The sequence below is a fragment of the Silurus aristotelis genome (genome assembly GCF_946808225.1).
Source record: "Silurus aristotelis genome assembly, chromosome: 4".
Taxonomy (NCBI): Eukaryota; Metazoa; Chordata; class Actinopteri; order Siluriformes; family Siluridae; genus Silurus; species Silurus aristotelis.
The window spans coordinates 21,177,788-21,192,907 of NC_139577.1; the positions used below are offsets into that span (position 1 = coordinate 21,177,788).

At 38.9% G+C, this 15,120-nt stretch overlaps 1 protein-coding gene across 2 annotated transcripts in view; it reads left to right on the plus strand.

The window, feature by feature from the left end:
- LOC310724966 (uncharacterized protein) overlaps nt 1-15,120 on the plus strand; it is a 206,548-nt gene that overhangs the window by 165,270 nt on the left and 26,158 nt on the right. The window contains exon 5 of one of the 2 annotated variants that reach the window (XR_014533218.1): nt 7,406-7,592. Coding sequence is in view for 1 of the 2 variants with exons in the window: in XM_083539482.1 (XP_083395608.1) it covers nt 7,406-7,485 (80 nt within the window). In the remaining variant the exon portion in view is untranslated. Of the gene's footprint in view, nt 1-7,405; nt 10,839-15,120 lie in introns of those variants that run through there. The other variant, XM_083539482.1, reaches the window with a different exon arrangement.

The window sequence follows — 15,120 nt, forward strand, 5'->3', positions numbered from 1 at the left end:
CTAGAAAAATGATGGTGAAAAATGCTGATGTATTCCTTTAATGATATCATACGTAATAGGTCTGTGAATGTGCGATTTCTGTGGTTTAAATTATAATGAAGGACTATAGAAGCAATATACTCTCATGTATCAGTATCTCGCACTGATATTTATGAGCCCACTTCAGTAGTGCACACTAATGGGAATGTAAAGATGAACGACTGGATATGGAAGCATTTTGTGATATGGTTATGTTACAGAGCAGTGTGTAAATGCGACTGCTAACATGTGTAATAGTGTAGAAGAAATCAGCAGTTCAGTCTCAACTTACAAAATCTTAAAATTTTTAGCCATTTTCTTACATTTCCACACCCTTTGCATGCAGGCTATTGGTGAGTCTCAATCAGCTCCCTATTTCATTAGTCAGGGCACCAATCAAGGGGTCTTCAGTCACAAAGTGTTTGCAGTGGACTGCAAAAAAATCCCACAGTACATTAAAAAACCCAAAACAAACAAAAAAAAACTATTCAGTGAGCATCAATGCTCCCTGTATTTTGCTTTACTGGAAATGGCATCAGTTTTTCCGATTTACTTTTATCCACAATAAGTAGCCTTTTATCGCTGTAGCACTTTAACAATTGCTGGCAATGGTAACTTTATTTGATGCACCATATACAGTTAGTTTTAGCCCAATGACTTTTAAATGTTAATGTAGCTAGCCTACAATCCTGCTTGAAGTACTATGAAAGAAATGCATAAGTAAGTAAGCTAACAAATTAATAACATGCATATAAAACAAACCTTTTTTTTTTTTTTACAGTGATTGAAGAAAAAATTAGAAGATCTATACCAGCTCTTCTTCTCCTTCTTCTTCTTCTTTGCTCTCATTTATTTGCTCTCTCCTTTACTTTCTCTGTTGTCTTCTCTTTTGTCTCTTGTCCTACTCCAGTGGCTTGTGAGACACAATGTCAGAGCTGAGTAGTAGTGAGTCAGGTGGTGTGTCTGCTTTTTTGATATGGCTTGGTACCAGTGCATGCTAAACAGCAGATTCAGAGCCTAAAACATGCTGCTCCGTGCTGTAAACAGCTTTGCGCTGCTATTGTCATTTTTTTCCAAGACATTAATATTCATGGAATACTAGTGGTATTTATATTTATATACAACACTTGAGGTGTGTGTGTGCCTCTGCTCTTCTTCTTCTTCTTCTTTCTACGCCAGAGTCGTAATTTGCATTTCATACATGACTTTGCTCAACCCTAAAATATTTTACGCAAAACAGTGCTGATGCACTTTGGGTCTGTTTCTGGTGCATCTTAAAACATATGACATAACCTAATTAATAAGAGGTTTGATCATATACTGCAACCAGCCTGTCAAATAAAAGAGACAGCTCTCTCTCTCTCTCTCTCTCTCTCTCTCTCTCTCTCTCTCTCTCTCTCTCTCTCTCTCACTTTCTCTCTCTCACTCTCGACTGTTAACATATGGTGCTTGTGGTCAATCTCACTTCCTTTCTACACAGGACGTTTAGCCAGGTGTCAATGAGTTTGTTGAAAATATGCTAACAGGCATTTCCTAGGCCTTTGCTCCACTAAGCAAGAAATGTCCCCATATCCTGTCCACATTTCATCCACTCAGGGTGATTTAGAGCCTACACACACACACACACACACACACACACACACACACACACACACACACACACACACACACACCTTACTCTCTCATTCTGTGTCTCTCCCCCTTTCTCTCTCTCTCTCTTTCTCTCTCTCTCTCTCTCTCTCTCTCTCTCTCTCTCTCTCTCTCTCTCTCTCTCTCTCTCTTTCTCTCTCACACACACTTTCTCTTTAAGACTGTTTTCAATAGACAGACTGAAATATGCTTAGTAACAGTAAATCACACTTCTTGTAAACTCTGGCCACAGAGACCAGTTCTTTCTGTGGCAAAAATATTTTTTGCTGTCGTTTTGAAGGTTTTTCTGTAGCTTGATGGCTAAAACTCCTTGAGGACTAAAAAGGAACAAAAGAAACACGAGTGTGATACTAGTAGAGATCATGTTATTGTACTTAAGTCCATATATTTCTCTGGTACTTGAGATTAAATGTGTCTTTTTTTATGTATTTTTACTTTCTGAGTCATCAGTGTTGGTGCTTTATTACAGGTAGAAATGCTTTAACTTTTTTTTACTGTATAAAGAATATCAACTAGGGAAATTCTTCAGGTTGAAGGGTTTGGGGTTTCTATGTAACATCACAAGTTACACTTTTTTGTCATTAACTTCAAAAAAGAGGGGAAAGAACAGCTAGTGATGGAAATACTGTTTTATATAAGTATATAAATGTTATAATGTTAGTGAATACAGGACATTTTATGAACATCCAATGCCATTAAATATTCTAAATGAATAAAATGTATGATGTGTCATTCTTTAATAAATAAAACATTTTAGCATATACAGATTGATTTCCTAAAAGAAGAATATAACACTTTGCCTCGATTAAAAATATTGAATGAATGTCAGGTGGCAACAATTCTCTGTTTCTTGTCAGACATCATCACTAATATTTTAATTATATCAGAAAAGCCTGCTTTGTTTCATTCGTTGCATAAATAGTTGTATTTAATTTTAACAGTTTGTCATGTTTAAATATAAGATGTATTAGATGTAGTTTTATTGTAATATTATTACATATTAATATGCAGAATGTGTTGAACTTCTACTAAAAAGAGAAGAAACACATCCACAGGTTTGCGCAGATTACGTTTGTTGACAAATACGCTTTTGCTGTTGTGTCTCCCAGTCTGTGGCTCCAGTGAGTGGTGACATTGTGTGTCTCACAGTGCACAATCAGAGAGCATCTCCCCAGACTGAAGCTCACTGGGGAGGCTGAGAGGATCCCGCGTTTCAGAAAAGTCTGTCACTGAGCACACCGCCTCACTGCCACCGTCTGGAGCAGCACTAAATCAAACACCATCAGTGGAGATGAAGCTCAGACTTCAAGACTGCAATCCCTAGTGGACCACTTGCAGCCATACCTTTGAGAGATCCATTTAACCTGGATTACTCTGGTGGCTTTTCATATGAATATTCATCAAATAGATTTGTTAGAAATTTTACAAAAGTTTCCCAGGTGTGATAGCTGCATTGTGGCATACATCTTAGATTTAATTACCCCATCTAATTAATCCAATGTATAATTGAAAATCTAACGGACATCTGTATTATATGACTTCATGATTCTGATGTGAAGATTAAGCTTCTGAGCTAGTGTACGGGTATAACAAGAGATACGATTCATAAATGAAATGAATGAATGACTTTGCACAAACCTTTCTATAAGTGTATCTCTGTCATATGGCTGAAATCCTAGACTATATAATAATAATAATGAATAATAAGTGACATCAGCTCAGGACCTTTACAACATCAGAGAGAGGAAGAGAGGGACAGAAGGCAAAAAATACAGAGAGTGAGTGAGAGAGCATTCTTTACTGTGTGTCCATTTGAACTCGACCTTTTCATCCACTAACCCCCTCCCCTTGTTCTCTAATTAAGCAGATGCACTTGAAAGAGGAAGGAGACATGGCCTAGTGTGACCCAGCACTGGCTAACCAGGTCACGGTCAGGTCCAAAGGTTACGTATGGGAGCAGGGAAACTGGTGTACATATCAAACACAGTGCTGGCTTTCATCAGACAACCCTGTGGGAAACAGTGGCAGGATGTGTGTGTGTGTGTGTGTGTGTGTGTGTGTGTGTGTTGTGACTTCAAATCCCAGCACTGCCAAGCTGCCACTCAGACCCTTGAGCAAGGCCTATAACCTTCATCTGTTCTGCTCAATTTTAAGTCGTCAAATGAGCAAACCTAATTGCACACATGTACGAGATGTACTATATGTTTAACCAGATATTAATATGATTTACTAATTAAACTGATTTTTTTTCCAAAAATACGGAATACAGAGGTGCACTCTTTATGTTTTGCTTAGCCGGAATGGTTTGTGGGGTACCTCATTGAGGCTTAATGTGTCATCCTAGAGAAAGCCAAAATACCCATGCAAGCAGAAAGTTCTAGGCAAAGCAAGCTGTCAGATATAAATCCTCCTTTGACAAAGAAGACCACACACAGCATTCAGTCATTAATTATGACAGTGGTTGAAATAATTTTAAAACAATATTTGAAGCCAAATATTTTATTTCTATATATATATATATATATATATATATATATATATATATATATATATATATATATATATAAATAAAATATATATAGATGCTATGTATTCTGTGTGCTGTGTGTGTGTGTCTATATACCAGAATGCAAGACATCTGTATGCCAGTACAACCGCAAGTGCATGAAAAGTCACATTTATTTAACTGCGTTTTCAAAACAGAATAACTATATGAAGAGTGAGAGAGAAGGGACAGGTGAAGGCTTGAGGACAGCGAAGAGAGAAACAAGCGATTGAGAGGAAATAATATATGAAATTCTTCCCTCTGTCTTTTTTTTTTTTACCCAGACTGCCTTGACCTGGGGATGACTTTTTGAATAATCACACAAAGTCAGAGTTGAGTTTCTGCATGAGAGAAGGGACAAGGCCACGTAGCAGGGGCTTTCTTAGAGCAGTTGATGAGAGGAGTGGGAAAAAAAACAAAAGATAGTGTTTGTGAAAGAGCAAGACTTTAAGATGAGCGAATATCAAAGATAGAGGCATACAGGACTGAAAGAATTTATTGTGAGTCAAGTGTATACACTTTGTCTTATGCCAGAGTTATCATAATTACTTACATAACTTACACAACTGCATATTTTTTCTCGTTTTCTTTGTGCAGCACTACAACTTTCAGATAAACTGTACGGCTTCACGTCGGGTTGTCATACCAGCCAACATAGACATGTAAAAAGGCACATCTGTTTAGCTCCATGGCCCAGAATTTAAAGGTAGCAAGGGATTGGAGTATAGGTGCTGGGGGAGGGCTGCTTATTTTGTCCGGAACCTGATCCTTTGCGGTCACTGTTAAATGTAGGTCAGACCAAAAGGTCAGAGGCTTCCTTTGTTGTGTCTGGCAAACTGATACATCTGGACGGGCAGATTTAGCACAGGGCACACAGTTTCTCCCATCCCCTCTGCCCGATGTACAACGTTTGACTGAAAACGAATTTCATGAAAAAAAGCATTAGTTTTATATATGTGAGCTTTATTAAATTCTATTCAACTTGTGATTGAATGGACAAACACTTTAGCACTGCTGTTGCATAGCCACTCGATTTTATGATTTCTTACTTTTGTTTTCTGTGAATGTAGCATACACACACTGGGAAACAGAGCATCTGTGACTGGGAAGTGAGCTAACCCTCTTATTATGTACAGGCGTCAGTTGAAGTGCTTTAACAAGACTTGAGAATACGTAGTAATATCTCATGAGATGTGTTCTCTGACCAGTGTAGCAGTCCCATTTTCTAATATTCCAAACTTATTTCTTATTTTGACTCTCCTCTTATCTTGTCCTGTCCTCTTTTCTCCATTATTTCCCATTTTTTTCCCTCTCAAGAGGTCCGTGACCATTGAATGACCTGCTAATGCACCAACCTGCTCTAAGGGCATGTTGAAACTGGTCTGTTGTGACAGTTAATACTTGAGGAAATGGACATGTAATTGTGCAGTCCTATGTATAATTCCTGCTCTCTCTCTCTCTCTCTCTCTCTCTCTCTCTCTCTCTCTCTCTCTCTCTCTCTCTCTCTCTCTCTCTCTCTCTCTCTAACACGATTAGCTCTCTGTCCTCCTCTATAATAGTATAGGTGTAAGACATGGTAGTCTGTCTCATTCTCTAGTGCATGTGCTTTATTTTAAGACATGCAGCATATGCAGATGTCAGCCAGTGGTGGAAGAAATAGGAGGCTCGGCTGACCTGTCTGTGCTGGCTAATTGGGACTGTTTCCTCTTTGCTCTGGTCCCAGAAGCCCAGCATTCTCAGCTGTGCCCGCTGGCACTGTCAGCTGCACCCCAGTGACAATAGCAACTGTAATATTTCATCCTGTGAACTACATTTTTCAAAACATTATCTTATTTATCTACCTGGATAGGCAGCACCTCTTTATCATCACAAATGTATGTGGGTTTTTTGCCTTATGTTGGCACAGAGTTGTATTAATATGACCTCTGTAACTTTTTTTAAGCAATGCATATTTCCAATTTGTGTAGTTTACTCATGGATACATTTCCAAACACAATCCAGAGACAAAGCATCTACCACATTAATGATTTAGAGGCTTGAATAAACTCAGAAGAGGTCATGGTTCATAATTCAAGCTGATTTATATATTCCTGAATATTAAGTCTCCCTATTTTTTTACTGTTTTCTCCCTATCTTATTAAGGCCACATGCCATATTCAGTAAATACTTCTTTAATCTCCATGCCACAGCATATGATTGTGTTCATGTGATACTGGATATACTGTTGTACGTTTGGCTCATTGATACATAATTAACACTCTGGGCGGCAAAAGCACAGATGTCTCCCCTGTGGGGTTGCCGAGCTGGTGTGTGTTTATATGTGCTGCAGAGAGGGCAGCTCTATTGGGCATGATGCCTTGCTGTGTACAATGCAGACCACACCCTGCATTCATGTTAACAGTATACACTCAGATTTCCTACCTGACTGATCCAGGTGTCTAATGTGAAGTCCCATTGAGCAGTGGTATAATGCTGCATTCACCCCTTGTGGGACTAACCATAATTACTGCCTCCCAGTGGGCGGAAAACCAGTTCTGGCCACCCTCAGAGTCAGTATTTTGTGAAACTCTCTCTTTTTGTCAAGCTAATTCCCCTAACTAAAGCCAAATGCGAGGCAAAAGACATACATACTGCAAATATACTCTTCATTTAATGTATTAATTTGTAAAAATAGAAATTGTAGCACAAATTGTAGCATGTCTAATAATTATTTTAGCATTTTCTAATAAGTATTTTATAATTTAAGATAATTTGTTCAATTCACTCATGTCATTCATGTCTAAGTGTTGACCAATACAATTAACACACTGAATAATATACTAACTACCTTAAAATCATATTGTTTCTCATAGAGAAATCAGGATAGGCTAAGTGTACAATACACTGGCACTAATACTATAAGCGTGGCCACCTACTCTGACATCAATTCTTTTTGGTCAATATATCTAACCAAATAACCGCCACAAACTCAAGTGAAGTTGTTCAGAAAGAAATGCCATTATACATTATGAAATTTGAATGATTTTGCTCATATCATTTTGAATGTTTTTATAAACTGAACCAGGAGCATCTTATCAATGTACCGATATATTGCATTGTATTGAATCACAGTTTAAGTCACTACTCAGGACCTACAGTTTAAGACCAAGACTCTACTCAGACTTCTCTCTCTTTCTGTGGTCTTCCTCACAGCACGAGAGCACTGTGTCCAGAGGGGAGGTTTCCAACAATGCAGCAGTTCCAGCAGGACCACCAACAGCCAGGCCAATTAGTGGCCATTGTCTAGTGCAGTAGTGAGCTCTGAGCACAGAGACCACCAGGATGGATCCTTGATCCGACCCCCTTACCGGCAATCTTCAGCCTCTCAGTGCAGCTCCTTGTGCTTTTGCTACCTCTTCCACACTCTCCGTTATTTCTCTATAGAAAATCCTCACATAGTGCTTTATACTGCAGAGTGAAGGTTTGTTGAAATCTGTGGTGTTCGCCCTATTACCGTTAGCCAGTAGGTCCTAGTCACTTCAGTGTTTTGTAGCAGGAGCCTCACTCTTTTCCTCATTCCTTCTGCCGCTCACCCAAACACCCACTCATTCAGCTTCACTTTCACACATGTTCTTCTCTCTGTACTATTTTTTAGTGTTATTTTGCCATCTCAGCTTTTCTTTCCCTCCTCTCCCCTCCACTCACTCTACTCCCCACTCCCTTGCACCATCTCCATTTTTCTCTTGTCCTGTCCTATTACTAGCTGCTCCACTGTGCCCTGTTCTGTGGGGTCACAGGTGCTCCTACCGCCTCTCTTCTCAGAGGCCTCTCCTCCTCTTTCATCTGTCCATTTCCAGGTTAAGAGCCCAGTGGCTGAGAGGCTTGCTAGATTAGTGGCCTTTCATTCTCTGCCTGTAGTGCATACACACATGCGCGTGTGCGTGCACACACCCACACATGCACACGCACGCACACACACACACACACAAACACACACACACACACACACACACACACACACACACACACACACACACACACACGCACGAACATGCACATAAATGATCTACTTTAATGTTTTCACAAACCTAAAATGCTGCTAATGCCTTGTAATTTATGAGAAAACTACTCTAATTTCTAGTAACATTGTAACTGTGATATATTTCGTATGATAATTTGCAAGGTTACAGTTTAGCGGTATGTATTGCTTTTGCTCTCTTCACCTCCATCCTTTTTTGGTCCCTTCTCCCACCAGTGCTATTAGAGAGAGAGTGTCAAAAAAGTGCATGCTTTCTGTTGCGTGCTGTCTGAGCCACTGGCCTGGCAAGTGAAAACGAATGTTCGAAAGGTTGTGCTTTATATTTAGCCAAGGAGGTGACCTCAGAGTGGCTTAAAAGGGCTCACAGACCTAAAGGTGCATTGCAAGTCTTACACTAATTCACTGTGATAGCTAAAGAGCTCAGCACAGACCAGTGGAGATAGCAGACCCCAGAGGATCAGGCAGAGGCCACTATGTGGTCAGTACACATTACTTAGCATAAATATTGAATTTAGTAAAGCTGTTATGTTGAATAATGTGAGAACTGTTTGTACAGTATGTTGTTCTGATATGAAGAAGGTTTTAGACTTATTTGGATTTATAAAAAAAACTTTTTTTAATCAGTCGTAGTAAAATATTGTAAAATATAAGAGAGTATTGTTTATAAAATACTTTAGAATATATTTGCCTTTTTTTTCTTCAATTAAAGGTTTCAGTTTGTATATATTTCGGGGTCGATCTTGCTCAGGTTTGAACAAACGATGGTGGAAGGGCAGGAAAGAAGATCACAGTAAAACATTTTTTTTTTGTTTGTCTTTTAATTATTTTTCATTATATTAGTTCAACCACACTGGTGATAATTTAGCCTCTCATCCTAAGCCAGGTTTTAGCCTAGTCCAGTATGACATGTTTAAACATAATGAACTTTGCTAGTTCACCACTAGGTACCATTTTTTTAAAACATTATTAAAAAGAAATCATGACACAGATATGCTTATGAAAAGGTATTTCATTCAAAAGGTATAGGTATTATGGTTCCAGGAAATAATGGATGAGCAAAAAAAAATTCCCAGGTACGTGTTCTACACTATCAATCATATTCCTTTATGGTTATGAGTCCTTGGAGTAAACATGCACAGAGATGTTTGAGTAAACATCTCCTTGTGCTGAGCACTAGAGGTCTTAAGCGCTGTTAGTGGAGACCTATTTTAATTCTTAAATAGACTGGCATGATTTATTAATCTGGATTTGAAAAAACAATTATAGTGTCAAGAGGAATAAGGCCCAAATCCTAATAGCAATGAAATAACATCAGTAACGTGGTACTCGCGAACAACTTAAAATAAGTTTAATATGATGCACATGAAATGTGGACGTGCTCATCCATTATGCTGGTGATTTTCATTCTTTTTTGAATTACATGCCTCCTGTAGAATTATTGAAAATAATAATAATTCTAATTTCTTTCTTTCTTTCCTGTCCTCTCATATACACGTACACTCTCATATACACGTACACTCTCATCACTCTGCCTCTCATAATTCCCCGTACATTGAACATCTAAGAGAATTCTCCTTATTCCTAATTCCCTCCCTGGTTCTTTTATATTGAGGCTAGCTCCTCTCATATTTCATGTCAAAGGCTTACTCTTTTATTGAACATCAAATCCTCAGTGTCTCAACTGACGCTCCCTTCTTTTTCCAGAGCATACATATTCAGGAGTCGTGCAGATATATGGCTCCCCACACCAAATCCATGCTTGTGTGCATTCATGTTGCAATAACACGACATGAATAGAGCTATATCGCTGTATTCAGAAGCTAAGTTCCCTTCTCCGAATTTTGGCACTTTGAACAGTAGCTAGTAGCCAAATCTTACACACTGCCGTATGTTCCTGCTAGAATATCACAATATTGTGCTGTGGCACTTTGGATGGCTAGTTTTATGTGTGGCCTAAACCAAAAAAATAAAATAAATAGATAAATAATAATACAGACATATAATTAGATCTAGTAGCTATATTTAACAATTAAAGTAGCTGAAAAAGTTTCCATTCGTCTCCAATCTATCATTCTAGACTCACTTTCTCTTCCAAATTTTCGGACTCTGACTTGTCAAAATATTGCTCCAGAACATCCCCACTGTTTCTGGCCTGAAGTCAATTTCCATCTCATCTAATGAAAAATGCAGAGTGTTCAGCAGGGATTACCCGGAAGGTTTCTGCAAAAAAAAAATGGGAATGAAGGAAGGAGAAAGGCCTGTTTTGTGGCAACACAACTCAATCATTTAGTACCTCTGAGCTGACCATTTGACCTACTGCATGGAGTTTTATTCTTCTCAAATAGCAGGGCAGGAGGAGAGCAAAGTGCTTGAGTTTGCATTTTTTTTCATTCATGCTGATAAATATCTTCTGCACCTCAGCATGTGTTCTCATTTATCTGTGTATAAACCGACACTGTAGATACATTATTAAGTGTGATTAAACACATGTGCGAGAAGTTGCAAACACGGAAATGCTACTGTTTCACGCCATCATTTTTCATCTCCAACCTCTGTAAACTTACAGAGACGTACTTCTTTACCTGTGTGTGTGTGTGTGTGTGTGTGTGTCTGGTGTGTGTGTGTGTCTGGTGTGTGTGTGTGTCTGGTGTGTGTGTGTGTGTGTGTGTGTCTGGTGTGTGTGTGTGTGCGCATTAAGTGTAAATCTTAGAGGGACTGAAAAGCTGAGAAAAATACCAAATATATATATATATATATATATATATATATATATATATATATATATATATATATATATATATATATATATATATATATATATATATTTAAGAATAAAGTCATATGAAACTAATGTATTGCATGGTTTATGTATACTTTTTCATTATATGGTCTGCAGTTTTTTGGATGCTGTCATCTTAAAAGTATTTGTTATTTGGCCCTTTTCCCCCAGTCCATCTTCAGTTTTCTACGATGTAATGCATATGCCATCCCTGCATTGGCCCTGACTGCTATTTTGTCCCATTTTAAGGATCCCAAAAAGTAACATATTTATCCCCAACCACTATTTCTTCACACACAATTCTCGAATAAACTCCTGACCAGTACACAATGTTTTTTTTTTCCTGTCTGTAATCCATTGATTATATCTTGTTCAGAGCCTCGAAACCCATACATGTAAGTGCAGAGATCCAATTAAACTACAACCTTAAAGATTCTCAATCTTCTGGCCAGAAAAGTGTACAGATTTATATTTTCAGTTACCATGAACAGGCTTATCAAAGGCTCAGACTATATATCAGCTGCATACCAGAAAGGGCTTTGCAAATGAATTACCAAAGTAAATCAGTTGCTCTATTTTTGTGATTTTAGTGTTACAAAATAGGATGCCATTCTAATATTTGCTACTACATAATAATAAAAATATGATACTTATGCTATAACTTATGTAAATATAGATATTATTTCGTATTTAAAGTACCTGGAGATTAGGCAAGGTTTGATATGTGTGTAGTATGTGCATGCGTATATTTAAAGTGTAGCACAGGATGCTACAGCTTGCTGGTGATTGAGACTTGCACAGCGGGAGGTATTAAGACATCAATAATTAATTAAACCAACAGGCTCTTGTAGATACCTATAGAGGAGGACATCTGGCTGAAGGCACACTCAGACTCATTAAAACTGGGCTCTGAACGGGAGCTGATTAATCCTTTCCAAATGTTAATTGGCGGGGTGAAGTCTGGACACCTGTCAGTGGAGACGCTTTGCCTTGTTGGGCCTGAGAATGGAGCGTGAGTGCCGACGGAAAAGTCTCCGGATCAGAGCTCAGGCTGCTTTCCAACTTCACTGGCCCACACACAGCATTCCACAACACACTCCAGCTTTTCCACTAGGCTGCAAATGCTTATTGCACACCAGAGGACATCTCTCTATTAGGCAACCCCTCTGGCCTCATGCTCACCTTATGTCAAAGTGGTGCAAAAAATATATTAGTTGGAGTTTGACTGGTTTACACAGATTGGATGAAATTGCTTTTATTGCTATAAGAACACTAATATTATCATGGCCAACTATTATAAAAGGGGATTGCTGAGGTTTTTCATCAGTGTTTGCATGGCTGCTCTGTGGCTTTGTATCTGCACTCTCATGTTTATGAATGTGAAGGCTTCCTCTAGAGTCATGGCACTGTCCACCATCCAGCACATTAGCCGACAAACTTTCCAACTTGTCATATGAGGCACTGACCTAAAACACAACCGGGTTCAGCTGCATACTCTCTCTCTCTCTCTCTCTCTCTCTCTCTCTCTCTCTCTCTCTCTCTCTCTCTCTCTCTCTCTTTCTCTCTCTCTCTCTCTCTCTCTCTCTCTCTCTCTCTCTCTCTCTCTCTCTCCATCTCTAGCTCTTGACCTCATTTCTCAATAATCTGGTTTCCTTTGCCAAGAATGTAAGCAAAGATTTATGACACATCATACAGCTGTACATATATTGTATATAAATGTTTCATACAATATACTCATGCACAGTTTGCGAAAAAAGAAACTATTCATTCTTAAATCTGCATCTTATTTAAAATATAAGGTAAAATACAGGAATTGGGTCTATTTTTGTGCAAGTCTATGCTTAACTGAGGGCTGTAACATCAACATATTGCTAATTTTCTTTCCAGAGATATACATGCCCATGCTGAGGTTGGTAGAGGGACGCAACACAAGGTATGATCTCGTTTGTCCCAAGATTTTGTTTGCATTACTGAATATCGGCATGTATTATTAACTCTACATCGCCTTCCACATTTACTGCCCAATTACTGTTAAAATAACCTCTACTTTTCTGGGAAGATGTTCCACTATATTTTGTGGTTGTGGAAATTTGTGCACTTTCAGCCACAAGGGTGTAAATGTTACTGATGTAGTGTGAAGAACCCTGGGGTGCAGTCAGAATTCCAATTCATCCCAAAGGTGTTCAGTAGGGTTGAGGTCAGAGCTCTATAGCAGGCCACTCAAAATTTTCCACTCCAACCCATGTAAATTATATCTCCATGGTGCTCACTTTGTGCACAGGGACATTGTGATGCAGGAAGAGGTTTGAATCGCGTAGTTCACTTAAGGAAAAATTTTATGTTAGCACATTCAAAGACATCCTATACTGTTCAATTGTGTGCCTTTAACAAAATTAAGTGTCTCAATATTCTTTCTATATAAAGTTAAATTGCATTTTGTGCCTTATTATCATCTGTACCTATACTTAGATTTTAAATCAGCTAAACGCATTAGTGTGATCAAATGACCTAGTTTTGTGCATGTGTTATTGTGATGTAAATAAAGCCCTACGTACTAGGTAGCAGCCGTTGCAAATGACATGTGAAGAATTCTCCTTCGGGACTCTGGAGAGTAGGTTAAGATGTTGATCTGAGTTGTGTTCCTAAAATTGATTGCGTTTGTTCCTTACCCGAAGACAGATTAAGAACCATGTCAACGGACCTTCATACTGATATTTACCACCTACAATGATGATCTGCTTAAGCTGTATTGTGGACAGAAAGCTGCTTGAGTGTGTGTGTGTGTGTGTGTGTGTGTGTGTGTGTGTGTGTGTGTGTGTGAGAGAGAGAGAGAGAGAGAGAGAGAGAGAGAGAGAGAGAGAGAGAGAGCAAAAGTTCATGTGTGTGGGAGTGAGGATATGACACATGTACATGAGGGCATGATTTCGCACAAACAGCCTGCTTAATTACCCTGAATAGAGTTGCATGAGAGGACATCATTAACTAAGCATACATGTGAAACAATGCTTCGAAAGATAAAGCGTAATTGAGAGCGTGTATATGTGTGTGTGTGTGTATGTGAGAGAGGGAGAGCTGTTGTTCTGTGGTGGCATCACATTCCTGTTTGTACCCTGCTGCAGCAGTAGGAGACTCAATACGCCCACCTTCCCTGCTGTGCCCTTTCACCTGCAGCCTGTAACACAGGTGTTCTCTAAAAAAGGGAAGAGGATGCTCATTGAACTACACCACTACATGTCAAAAAAAAGTCTGATGTGCCTCTGAAACTCTTGACTGTAAAGGTTTATCTTTTTTTATTCTTCAATAACATCAAGGTTTTTTGGGGGGTGTTTAGAGAAGTAGTATTAGCAAACTCTTGAAGGACTGTACTCTTTTCATGTCATATCTGTTACAGTACCTACACTGGAATGATACAAAAGGTGAACTTCTTCATGCGCTTCTCAACTTAGACCCTCCACATTGATGGGCCAGACATCGTATATAGAGAAAAACTAACTGCTTTGTGTGTGTGTGTGTGTGTGTGTGTGTGTGTGTGTGTGTGTGTGTGTGTGTGTGTGTGTGTGTGTGTGTGTGTGTGTGTGTGTGTAAGAGCAAAAGTTCATGTGTGTGGGAGTGAGAATATGACACGTATACATAAGGGCACGCTTCTGTACAAACAGCCTGCTTAATTACCCTGAATAGAGCTACATGAGAGGACATCATTAACTAAGCACACATGTGAAACAATGCTTCTAAATATAATGGATAATTGAGTGTGTGTGTGTGTGTGTGTGTGTGTGTGTGTGTGTGTGTGTGTTTGTAAGCTGTGGTGGCAGACATGTTCCTGTTGGCACCCTGCCGTAGCACTAGGAGCCTCAATAACGCCTCAGTAATGTTTGCCGTAAAACTCTAGCGACAAGTCTTGAAGATTATATATGCATTCCCTTCAGTTTGGTCTCTGACTGACTGTGAAATGAAACTAATCAACAAAGCAATTACGGCAGAGACGGCCCGATCGATTGCAGCCCATTATGAGAAGCTCATAAAGATGCTGAGAACGCACAGGGTTTGGGGAATCCCTAAACACGTGGTTCAGTGGTACCCACTGAGAATGAAAAAAAAGTTTCTAACCTT